The sequence below is a fragment of the Oncorhynchus mykiss genome, chromosome 3 (assembly GCF_013265735.2).
Source record: "Oncorhynchus mykiss isolate Arlee chromosome 3, USDA_OmykA_1.1, whole genome shotgun sequence".
NCBI classification, from domain to species: Eukaryota; Metazoa; Chordata; class Actinopteri; order Salmoniformes; family Salmonidae; genus Oncorhynchus; species Oncorhynchus mykiss.
The window spans coordinates 40,439,266-40,452,542 of record NC_048567.1 but is presented as its reverse complement, the minus strand read 5'-3'; the positions used below and the strand labels follow the sequence as shown (position 1 = coordinate 40,452,542).

General features: G+C 40.9%; 1 protein-coding gene across 2 annotated transcripts; it reads right to left on the bottom strand.

Annotated features, from left to right (window-relative positions):
* LOC110519969 (fas apoptotic inhibitory molecule 1) lies at positions 1-12,503 on the bottom strand. Of its 2 annotated transcripts, none has more exons than XM_021596895.2 (5): positions 12,302-12,503; positions 11,842-11,989; positions 11,200-11,428; positions 6,689-6,738; positions 1-2,553 (listed from the first exon to the last, which is right to left on the bottom strand). In XM_021596895.2, exons 2-5 carry the CDS (start codon positions 11,953-11,955, stop codon positions 2,404-2,406), a joined length of 543 nt encoding a protein of 180 aa, XP_021452570.1. In that variant the 5' UTR covers positions 11,956-11,989; positions 12,302-12,503; the 3' UTR covers positions 1-2,403. The 2 variants fall into 2 exon arrangements, with proteins under 2 accessions (XP_021452570.1, XP_021452571.1); XM_021596896.2 differs by having other exon boundaries at positions 11,842-11,991; positions 12,312-12,503.
* Between the last annotated feature and the right edge of the window lie 774 nt (positions 12,504-13,277).

The window sequence follows — 13,277 nt, the reverse complement described above, 5'->3', positions numbered from 1 at the left end:
CCTGATTCAGAATATATCATTTTAATAGTAATGGCTTGGTTCAATAGCTATTGATGAGAGAATATTGAATAACAGACAAATATCTAATATAAAAACACATTTTACCTAGGTTGCTAACCTTACACCTCGCCAGAGAATGGCTTCTCATTAAAAATATATCTCTTAGCTTTCACTTCACAAATAACGTAGTAATGTACCATTTCAAGAGACCTATCCATTTTCTGCAGGGTCTACTCTAGGTAACTAGGCCTTGGCTACATGTTCCACCACAGTTGACTACAGCATATGTGACACAGGTTGGCGAGGTCACACTGATTCTGAAAGTGGTTTTAACATTCTAGACAAAGACAATAAGGGTCAACTTTGAGTGAAATTACATGGATGTAATAAAATAAGTAATGTCTGACAAGTTCAACAAAATATACACATTACAAACATGTTGAAACACCCGACACACAAAACAAAATATACACTATATATACAAAAGTATGTGGACACCCTTTCAAATGAGTGGATTCGGCTATTTCAGCCACATCCGTTGCTGACAGCTGTATAAAATCGAGGACACCGCCATGCAATCTCCATAGACAAACATTCTCCATAGACAAACATTGACAGTAGAATGGCCTTACTGAAGAGCTCAGTGACTTTCAACGTGGGACCGTCATAGGATGGCACCTTTCCAACAAGTCAGTTTGTCAAATTTCTGCCCTGCTAGAGATGCCCCGGTCAACTGTAAGTGCTGTTATTGTGAAGTGGAAAGTCTAGGAGTGACAACGGCTCAGCCGAAAAGTAGCAGGCCACACAAGCTCACAGAACGGGACCTCTGAGTGCTAAAGTGTGTAGCGCGTAAAAATATTCTGTCCTCGGTTGCAACACTCACTACCAAGTTCTAAACTGCCTCTCGAAGCAACATCAGCACAAGACCTATTCGTCGGGAGCTTCATGAAATGTGTTTCCATAGCCAAGCATCCACACACAAGCCTAAGATCACCATGCCCCCGTGCACAAAAGGAGGTCCATACAGAAATGGTTTGTCAAGATCGGTGTGAAAGAACTTGACTAGGCTGCACAGTGCCCTGACCTCAACCCCATCGAACACCTTTGGGATGAATTGGAACGCATACTGCAAGCCAGGCCTAATCAGTGCCCGACCTCACTAACGCTCTTGTGGCTGAATTCTTCCCAGAAGAGAGGAGGCTGTTATAGCAGCAAAGGGGTGACCAACTTAATGCCCAAGATTCTGGAATGAGAAGTTTGACAAGCAGGTGTCTGTCCACATAATTTTGGTCATGCAGTGTACATAATACAAACAATGCAGTAACTATACCTGAATACATATAGTGCTCTTTTGATATAAAATAAATTGAATCTGAGGGTAACAGCACAGTTCATTCCGTTCATGTCAGACACTGGCTAGAATCTAGCAAAATAAGTCCCGTTCCATTGAATTGACCCCAAATCAATCAATCACAGATATAGGAAAACTGGTACATGGACAGGTTTACGTTATACTTAGGACAGGTGTATTTTCACGTCAATATCCAATGGCAAGTGTCAGTTTTTCATCTCTCCTGGACAGACTACATAAATATACATGGTAGCGTAGATCTGTCAAAATACAACGGGATGCATGGGATAACGAGCAGCCTTAGTTCTGGTGCTTTGGACAAATCGCAATTTTGCAGATGTTAGCACTTTTTTCCCAAAGGGGAGTGGACATTTTGCCCATAGACTTGCCCGTAACTTGCAAAGAGAGATTGTGAAGCTCTTCGTTCCGGTTTTGATCCTCATTCTCTAAACACCCAGAACATAATCAAGTATCTGACCAATTATGCGAGACTATAGTTCTGGGTTAACTGAGATGAATCATTCTTAACACTTAACACCTCCAATTCAGCATCAACATTCTGAGTGAACCCCCAGTGTGGTTTTCCTTTATCTGCAACCGTTATAATTTGCAACCTACCAAACTTGCCTAAACTCAATGAATTAATTAATTGTAAGGGCTGACATCAAATAATCATTAACATAAACATACCATTGATGTTACCAACTATGCACGGGACAGATCTGTTTATAAATGCTCCAGTTATTACAATTAATTTGTTTTAGAATGTTGCAGCCTACACAAAAAAGCAAATTACTGGCACATTAATGCATTATAAGTGAGCTGCATGGCCCATGGACAGGTTCTGTGTCCCGAATGGCACCTTATTCCGATGCCCATGATCTTTGGTGGTTAACCATCTAAGATCATAGACATTGTGCAGAGGTGCCTCATGGACTCCAGCTTGACAGTGAAATATCACACAGCACCAATGTTCAGTCTATTATTTTGTCCCTGATTTGAAAAAGGCTTTCTTCACTCCAACAAAGTGCTCAAAACACCTATACAGACAATCACTCTGTGGTTTCGGCTATCTCTGTGCCGTCCACAAGCAAAGTGTGGATAATGCCATCTCGCCTCTTTCCACTGCTCACGGCCTTAATGCAACAGTCATGGTCGCTTAGAGTGAAGTGTGTCTCAGTACCGTCTTCCACAAACTCCCCCTGTGAACGAGATAGAGATGAACAGATTTCAGTAAAGTTTAAATGTAATGTAAATATTATACATAAATTAAGAGTGTATGGAGGGATATAGAGGGCCAATTTGATTTTAAGTGGTCTAGGAGGTTAGGAGTGGTGCATTTCCCTGTTTTATTGCGTCTTGTTTATAAAATCAAATAATGTTATCCTCAATTTTTTTCCTAGAATCCTCTCATACATTTTCTAATGGTATCAGGTATTGAAAAAAATATTTTGTGTTAAAATAATCTAAATGATATGTGCCTCATTTGCATTAATACACTGGGTGTATTTAATATATTAATACATTAACAAAAAGGTGTGGAACAGGGCTGCAACCACCAAAAATGACTTTGTCTAGGCCTACAGTACCTGCACATACCAGTGCTGTCTAGACTGACTCATTAATTACCATTGTTGTCACGTTCTGTTACATAATTCAACAAGTGTGTCAATAGCAAGATACCCTTGGATTAAAAATCAACACACTTGGCTCTAGATAACATCGATACATACATTACATTGTTTGCGAGATCAGCCATAATATCACTATAATCCAAGTGTTCATTTTCAGAAGTTGCTTTCATAACAGCACATTAATTTGTAAACATTTCAACTATATTAAATGATTACTTAATTCAATTCCAAAAAAATTAACACCCATCAAAAAAGGTAACTTTCTTCTCTTTCTTGTGATGTAAGTGTTGAGACGACGAGTTAAATCTACAACAAAACATTCTTATCGATGCAACAGAAAAACAACGCATTCCATTGAGCCCTGGACAGGATGTGCTTGACAGGACATTACAAAAATGTCTGCGGTTGTAATGTTAATGGGGAAATACTAAAGGCACGAACAAGAGTATGAAAGAGTCGCAGTTGCCATTTGACCAACTGGCAAGTGTCTTCACTGACATTTTCAACCTCTCCCTGTCTGAGTCTGTAATACCAACATGTTTCAAACAGACCACCATAGTCCCTGTACCCAAGAACACTAATGTAACCTGCCTAAATGACTACCGACCCGTAGCACTCACGTCTGTAACCATGAAATGCTTTGAAAGGCTGGTCATGGCTATAATCAACACCATTATCCTAGAAACCCTAGACCCAACCCAATTTGCATATTGCACCAACAGATCCACAGATGATGCAATCTCTATTGCACTCCACACTGCCCTTTCACACCTGGACTAAAGGAACACCCATGTGAGAATGCTGTTCATTGACTACAGCTCAGCGTTCAACACCATAGTGCCCTCAAAGCTCATCACTAAGCTAAGGACCCTGGGACTAAACACCTCCCTCTGCAACTGGATCCTGGACTTCCGGGCCGCCCCCAGGTGGTAAGGGTAGGTAACAACATATCCGCCACGCTGGTCCTCAACACGGGGCCCCTCAGGGGTGCGTGCTCAGTCCCCTCCTGTACTCCCTGTTCACTCATGACTGCACAGCCAGGCACGACTCCAACACCATCATTAAGTTTGACACAACAGTGGTAGGCCTGATCACCGACGACAATGAGACAGCCTATAGGGAGGAGGTCAGAGACCTGACCATGTGATGCAAGGACAATAACCTCTCCCTGAACGTGATCAAGACAAAGGAGATGATTGTGGACTACAGGAAAAGAAGGATCGAGCACTCCCCCATTCTGATCGACGGGCCTGTAGTGGAGCAGTTTGAGAGCTTCAAGTTCCTTGGCGTCCACATCACCAACAAACGAACATGGTCCAAGCACACCAAGACAGTCGTGAAGAGGACATGACAAAACCTATTCCCCCTCAGGAGACTGAAAAGATTTGGCATGGGTCCTCAGATCCTCAAAAGGTTTTACAGCTGCACCATCGAGAGCATCCTGATGGGTTGCATCACTGCCTGGTATGGCAACTGCTCGGCCTCCAACCGCAAGACACTACAAAGGGTAGTGAGTACGGCCCAATACATCACCGGGTCCAAGCATCCTGCCATCCAGGACATCTACACCAGGCGGTGTCAGAGGAACGCCCTAAAAATGGTCAAAGACTCCAGCCACCCTAGTAGTCATAGACTGTTCTCTCTGCTACCACATGGCAAGCGGTACCAGAGCGCCAAGTCTAGTTCCAAGAGGCTTCTAAAACAGCTTCTACCCCCAAGCTAATCAAATGAGTATTGTGATCTTATTTCTTATTTCTATGCACGTTTTCCAACTCCAATTTATACAAACTTGAATGCTTTTTGAATGTAATCATTTTCAGGTGATATGTATTTGTGTAATGAGGGAGGGCGAAAGTGAATAACACTTACATTAAGCTGTGCATAATTATTAGGCAGCTTCATTACCTCATGTAAAATGGGCCAAAAAATAGATTTAATTGACACAGAAAAGTCAAACATTTTAAAATGCCTTTCAGGTGGATGAAGCACTCTTTAAATAGCTAAACTATTGAGGCGTGACCACCGGACAATCAAACGTTTTGTTGCGAATCGTCAGCTGTGGCGCAAAAAATGCATGGAGAAGAAAAGGCGCAAATTGACTGCAAAAGAATCATTAAATGTCAAGCCACCAGGAACCCATTATCCTCCAGTGCCACCATATTCCAGAACTGCAACCTACCTGGAGTGTCCAGAAGTACAAGGTGTCAAGTGCTCAGAGACGTAGCCAAGGTCAAGAAGGCTGAAACACGACCACCACTGAATAAGATTCAGAAGTTGAAGCGTCAAGATTGGGCAAAGTAATACCTATAGGCACATTTTTCAAAGGTTTTATGGACAGATGAAATGAGAGTGACTCTTGATGGACCAGATGGATGGGCCCGTGGCTGGATCAGTAATGGACACAGGGCACCACTTCAAGTCAGGCGCCAGCAAGGTGAAGGAGGGGTACTGGTATGGGCTGCTATGATTAAGGATGAGGTAGTTGGACCTTTTCAGGTTGAAGATGGACTGAAACTCAACTCCCAAACTTACTTCCAGTTCCTGGAAGATACCTTCTTCAAGCAGTGGTATATGAATAAGTCCTCAGCATTCAAGAAGGCCATGATCTTTATGTAGGACAATGCTCCATCACATGCATCAAAGTACTCCACTGCTTGGCTAGCCAGCAAGGGCCTCAAAGATGCCCCAATAATGACCTGGCCCCCTTCCTCACCTGACTTAAATTCTATTGAGAACTTGTGGGCCCTTCTCAAATGTGAGATTTACAGTGAGGGAAGACAATACACCTCTTTGAACAGCATTTGGGAGGCTGTAGTTGCTGCTTCAGCGAAAGTTGATCGTGAACAGATCAAGAAACTGGAAGGCTCATGGCAGTTATTGAAAAGAAGGGGGCTATATTGGTCACTGAATATTTTTGAAGGGCCAAAAATGTTATTTAATTGCCATTTTGTGTTACTTATTGGTTACACTTACTCAAATGGTGAATAAACAAGTGAGTTGGGAGAAATTATTTTTGTAATTTAGTTGCCTAATTCTGCACACTAATAGTTGCCTAATAATTGTGCACACTTATATATTCCCAGAGAAAGACAAAACTCACCTCTCCTTTGTTAAACATTCTGGATTGAGGTTCAATAACATTTTGGCTTGACTGAGAGCATTGTGTTTGTTCAACAATAAAATTAATCCTGAGGAACACAATTTGCCTAAATTGTGCACGCAGTATATTTGCATTGCCCACCCCTCCTCCCTCTACACTGCTGCTACTCTCTGTTATTATCTATGCTTAGTCACTTTAATAACTCTTCATACATGTACATATTACCTCAGTTACCTCGACACCAATGACTCTGTATCGGTACCCCTTGTATATAGCCCCGCTATTTTAATTTATTGCTGCTCTTTAATTATTTGTTATTATTTCTTACTTTTTTTAAAACGTATTTTCTCAACTGCATTGTTGGTGACGGTCTTGTAAGTAAGCATTTCACTGTAAGGTCAACACCTGTTGTATGCGGCGCATGTGACAAATATAATTTGATTATAATAAAAGCAATTGATCCAGCAAGATTTAAGTGACGTCGATTTTGCACCCCTCAAACACAGGAAATAAACAGATTGCCCGGTAGACGGGGCATCCGCGTTGTTACTATTCATCTTTTTGCTAAGTGATTCTCAGCATGATTGGAGGGAAGATGCTTACCGCTGTCTCCATTTTTTGTCCATTACACCAAATATCCATAGTGTCTTTCTCTGTGGAAAGAGAAATAACACATATTAGGCAAACATCAATAAAATACTTCAGGATACACAGAATGTAAGCAGCGCATATTGTACTCCTGATTGATGATCACCATGAGAACATGCCTTTAAGTTAGCTGTGACTTGGCTTCTGCCAACGTAAAGCATTTTTCTTAGGCTATGTTCAGATAAGCTTTTGAGTGATGTCAAAGGAGCTTGAGTCAAAATTACCAATAGAACTGAAAATTAACCTGGATTTCTCCAGTCTCTTTCAAATGCTCTCCTGCTATCCTTTATCGAGATGGCATTGTGTTGGTTATAGGCCTAATTAAATTAATTGGTGTTTTCCTTCAGTGTTATTTTTCATGTAATTATTTAGAGAGCACATTCAATTAAACTGTTCATTTAAAGTAGATGTGACTTAAGGGTAGTGTGCATAACACTTCAATTGTTTCTGAGAGCAAGGGTGATGGACTCAGGGATTTTTATGCCATTGAAATTCTTGGGTGGTCTACCTAAGTGTTTTTTTCGGGTCACCTAAATCCAAACAGTGGGGGGGGACCCTTTCAGTGTAAACTGAAACAACTAAAACCAGATATAAAGTATGTAGAAAAGATAATGACCTACAGTTGAAGTCGGAAGTTTACATACACCTCAGCCAAATACATTTAAATTCAGTTTTTCATAATTCCTGACATTTAATCCTAGTAATAATTCCCTGTCTTAAATCAGTTAGGATCACCACTTTATTTTAAGAATGTGAAATGTGAGAATGAATGATTTATTTCTGCTTTCATTTCTTTCATCACATTCCCAGTGGGTCAGAAATGTACATACACTCAATTAGTATTTGGCAGCATTGCCTTTTAAATGTTTAACTTGGGTCAAATGTTTCGGGTAGCCTTCCACAAGCTTCCCACAATAAGTTGGGTAAATTTTGGCCCATTCCTCCTGACAGAGCTGGGGTAAACGAGTCAGGTTTGTAGGCCTCCTTGCTCGCACACACTTTTTCAGTTCTGCCCACAAATTTTCCATGGGATTGAGGTCAGGGCTTTGTGATGGCCACTCCAATACCTTGACATTGTTGTCCTTAAGCCATTTTGCCACAACTTTGGAAGTATGCTTGGGGTCATTGTCCATTTGGAAGACCCATTTGCGACCAAGCTTAACTTCCTGACTGATGTCTTGAGATGGTGCTTCAATTATCCACATAATTTTCAACCCTCATGATGCCATCTATTTTGTAAAGTGCACCAGTCCCTCCTGCAGCAAAGCACCCCCACAACATGATCCTGCCACCCCCGTGCTTTATGTTTGGGATGGTGTCCTTCGGCTTGCAAGCCTCCCCCTTTTCCCTCCAAACATAACGATGGTAACGATGGTCATTATGGCCAAACAGTTCTATTTTTGTTTCATCAGACCAGAGGATATTTCTCAAAATAGTATGATCTTTGTCCCCATGTGCAGTTGCAAACTGTAGTCTGGCTTTTTTGTGGCGGTTTTGGAGCAGTGGCTTCTTCCTTTTCGAGCAGCCTTTCAGGTTATGTCGCTATAGGACTCGTTTTACTGTGGATATAGATAGCTTTGTACCTGTTTCCTCCAGCATCTTCACAAGGTTCTTTGCTGTTGTTCTGGGATTGATTTGCACTTTTCGCACCAAAATACGTTAATCTCTAGGAGACAGAACGCGTCTCCTTCCTGAACGGTATGACAGCTGCGTGGTCCCATGGTGTTTATAATTGGTTACTATTGTTTGTACAGATGAACGTGGTACCTTCAGGCATTTGGAAATTTCTCCCAATGATGAACGAGACTTGTGGAGGTCTACAATTTATTTTCTGAGGTCTTGGCTGATTTTTGGGGATTTTCCCATGATGTCAAGCAAAGAGCCACTGAGTTTGAAGGTAGGCCTTGAAGTACTTCCACAGGTACACCTCCAATTGACTCAAATTATGTCAATTAGCCTATCAGAAGCTTCTAAAGCCATGACATTATTTTCTGGAATTTTCCAAGCTGTTTAAAAGGCACAGTCAACTTAGTGTACGTAAACTTCTGACCCACTGGAATTGTGATACAGTGAATTATATGTGAAATAATCTGTCTGTAAACAATTGTTCGAAAAATTACTTGTGTCATGCACAAAGTAGATGTCCTAACTGACTCGCCAAAACTATAGTTTGTTAACAAGAAATTTGTGGAGTGGTTGAAAAACAAATTTTAATGACTCCAACCTAAGTGTATATAAACTTCCGACTTCAACTGTATATATATTTTTTTTAATAATATAGTCTTTGAGAACTAACAATCACCAATATAAAAGCTAGACAGTCAGGTAGAATAGAAAATTCCAAAAATAATATTATAAAATAATATTGAGCATCATTTATTTTGTTTGAGCAAAGGAACACAGAATTCTCCATAACAAAATGCATAGAATTGCAGGAAGAAAGTAGCTTTAAAATTTTCTCTGAGCTGCGAAAAATGTGTAGAATTGTAGAAAAAAGTATTTTAAAACAGAAAAAAAAAATATCCGCTCCATGGAGAAATATGTAGAATTGCAGGAAATTGGCCTAAAAGTTATAAAAATGATCTACACCGCCAAGATGGGGGCCTCTACAAATCAGCCGCGTCAATGACCGCGTCCATTTTCACGCCAACCAGTTGCTTCTCTCTATGAATACAGGGACAGGGTTGCCAAATACAATCAAGGAACACATACAATTAACTGCCTACCAACACAAGTGGATCCTGAGCTTGTAAAGTGGAGACGTCAAAGAACGTCAAGTAAATATTGCTGGAGAAACCTTGACTTTGGAGACAGCGTTGTGTTTGTTAGCAAATGCATTTGCAGTGGTTAATTAATGATAAATAAGTTAATTGTTTCCCCCCACAGTTTGCCAAGATGATTAGCTAGCCACTTAAAATGGTTTACAGTCAGGCAATTGCTTCTACACTATTTTGCTAGCGAGCGTGACGCTGCCGTATCCGTGGCGCTACCATGTCAATAAAATGTGTCCAAAAATGACGTGGTGTCTTCAGTTTAACATTTTTACATGCAATGGTAAAATAGATGTATTTTTTTTAAAGGTGTTTTCAGACTCTATTAAAACAGATAGTGAGAGTATAACAGTGGGGAAAGTAGGCCGGATTCGAACCTATGCTGACACTGTAGACGTGCCAGAGGATGCGTTATTACCGCTAGACCGGCCAACCCATCTGAGCCATTTCTTAGAAAAGGGGACAGTATCACATGATATCTGAACTTATCTGGGCAGTGGCGTAGAGGACAGGTGGCAAAGTGCCAAATGAAGAAGAAAAATAATAATTTGGCCTTAGAAATGAGCCCCTGGAGCAGTTTTTTAAATTTTTTTTACAATGACGGCCTATCTCGGCCAAACCCTCCCCTAACCCGGACGACGCTGGGCCATTTGTGTGCCGCCCTATGTGACTCCCGATCACAGCCAGTTGTGATACAGCCCGGGATCGAACCAGAGTCTGTTTTTTGACGCCTCTAGCACTGAGATGCAGTGCCTTAGACCGCTGTGCCACTCGGAAGCGCAGAGTTTTAGGTGAGAGGTGCCTTGCTCAAGGGCACAACACCAGGTGATGGCATCTCCATTTGCCAGCTCTCATCCAGCTCTTGGTTTCCCCCTCAGACTTAGGATTGGAACTGGCAACCCTCTGGTTACTGGCCCACCTCTTTAACCTCTGGGCTACCTGTCTTTCCCAGTCTGGAACAGTTACAAGGCCTACTGTTTTCCATAAGCCCTAGGATGGTGGTGTGGAGTTTAGAGGCAATAAAAATAACAGCCTCATCCATGACATACCACCAGTGTAAGATAAGTGTTGGTATTCTGGTGGTCTTTGTTTTGATTGTTGAAGGGCGCAAGTTTTAAGGGCTGTAGCATAAAGAAATAGGCTAACACTATACTAACCACACTAGGAGTGAATGTTTTTACAGTCATGCCCACTCTGTTCAATAGTGAACCATCAAAGGTACTATAGCCTAGCTAATGCAATGATAATTGTCAGTTCCATATCCTCAAACTAACAAATGCAACAACCAATAACCGAACACATGGGTTTGTGACAAGTTCATAGATTTTTTTGCACCATTGCCTGTCATTGTGTTACGACAAGTCAGACCTAACATTACTATGGGGCATTTTAAAAACAGTGACGTTTATTTTGAACCCATCTACTTCACTTTGAAGTTCCAGAGTGGCTGACATAGCCTATCAGCATTCAGACTTGAGTAATTTGATGTAATTTATATTTTGTGGGAGGTGCTTTGCAAACATCCACAAAATACAAATATTGCCACAGCAATCTTTGGCAATTTGTAAATAAATCTCAATGGCTCAAAAAGACAGGCAGTGTTCAATCTCAGTTTTCCCTTATAGTGGTTGACACACTGTATGTTTGCAATAAAAGCTGGGGAGAGGAAATGGACACATAGGGCACATATCTTACCCAGGACGACCCTGCAGTCGATGCCGTCCAGGTTGAGCAGCCAAGTGTTGGTGACTTTGGAGCGGTTCTCCATGTACGTTTTCAGGCTCTTTCCATTGATCTCCAGGGTGTATTCGTAAGCAAAGCCGCTCACTGCGTCAATGTTAATGGTCGCTTTGGTAGCCGCACTTCCTACATTGAAGGTCTCCTTTCCCACCAGCTTGAACATCCAGTCTCTTCTTATAATTTCCTGAGGCAAAGGGACAAATGCAAGAGGTCCAATAATTCAGTGTGATTCTATGTTATTGTCATACTGTTATTACACCTACATTCAAAATGCCTACATTTACTTTTTTGACAGTACCCGAGTAGTAATTGTAATCAAATATATATATATTTATATATATATATATATATATATATATATATATATATACACATATATATATATACACACACACAACATGGCAAAGACTGACATGTCAAATGGTTCTCTGAATGTGACTGCCATTGAGGGAGATCAAGAGAAGCTACCACTCAATCTCAAACAGAGAGAGGGAGTGAGTTGGAGAGATTCTCCGAGTTTGTTGATGCTTGACGTTTTGTCTGCTTGTCTAATAAATAGGGTTAAGTGTAACGTAACCATTATTTATCAAGTTTTACCTTTCCGTCTATGTAGATTACCCTTTTCCCCGTGGTTGTGCCATGTTCAAATTCAATCCGATGGACTCCATCGCTCAGGGCCACTTCCCACACTCCTACCAGGTCGCCCGACATTCTGACCTCCTCACTGGCCCGCTTTGGCCACCAACTCTAGAACATTGAAACAAGATTAACTAAACTTTTTAAAGGGGTCACGACATAGCATGGTGCCAGACCGAAATAAATCTATTAGAAGGACCTAGCTACGTTAGCTAGTTAATTTGAGTAACCACAGTGACGTTAGCCTGGAGATAATTTAGCATATTATATAATTTAGCTAGCTAACTTTAGTTAGATTAACGTTACTGTTAGTTACAAATGAGTTATTAAGGAGCCTGCTTGCTAGCTAGTTAGCTAACGTAGATAACTCAACCATGACACTGATAGCCAAAGCTAGCTAGCTAGCTAACGTTAGGCTTACCTTTCAGTACCTTGCTAGCTACGTTTCAGGAACGGTTTACTAGCTAGAAAGCTTCCTACTGTAAAAATATAACAATAGTTTAGCTAGTTCGCTAGCTATATCTACACGTAAAGTGCTTGTTTGTTGCTAGGACATCCACAGTTTGCTTCAGTCTAGCAACGCATCAAAACAACCAAAACTGACACGTTACTATGGAAACCATGCCACGTGACAGGCTAGGAAGGGAAGAAACTGCAGAACGTCAAAATAGCCAGGATGTAAGCCCGCACTGGGGAGCCAAATTTAAAATGGAATTATAGATAGACTGCATAAAATTGCCTATTTCTGACTGTGTACATGCAAATCAGAATATGTTTAATGATAAAAACAGAGCTTGACCAGTCAGCCTCCAACCTAGTTAATACATTTCAAATCAAATTGTATTAGTCACATGCAATACAACAGTGAAATGCTTACTTAAGAGCCCCAAACCAACAATGTTTTTATTTTTAGTTCACCTTTATTTAACCAGGTAGGCCAGTTGAGAACAAGTTCTCATTTACAACTGCGACCTGGCCAAGATAAAGCAAAGCTGTGCGACAAAAACAACAACAGAGTTACACATGGGATAAACTAACGTACAGTCAATAATACAGTATAAATAAGTCTATATACGATGTGAGCAAATGAGGTGAGATAAGGGAGGTAAAGGCAAAAAGGCCATGGTGGCAAAGTAAATACAATATAACAAGTAAAACACTGGAATGGTAGATTTGCAATGGGAGAATGTGCAAAGTAGAAATAAAAATAATGGGGTGCAAAGGAGCAAAATAAATTAATTAATTAAATACAGTAGGGAAAGAGGTAGTTGTTTGGGCTAAATTATAGGTGGGCTATGTACAGGTGCAGTAATCTGTGAGCTGCTCTGACAGTTGGTGCTTAAAGCTAGTGAGGGAGATAAGTGTTTCCAGTTTCAGAGATTTTTGTAGTTCGTTCC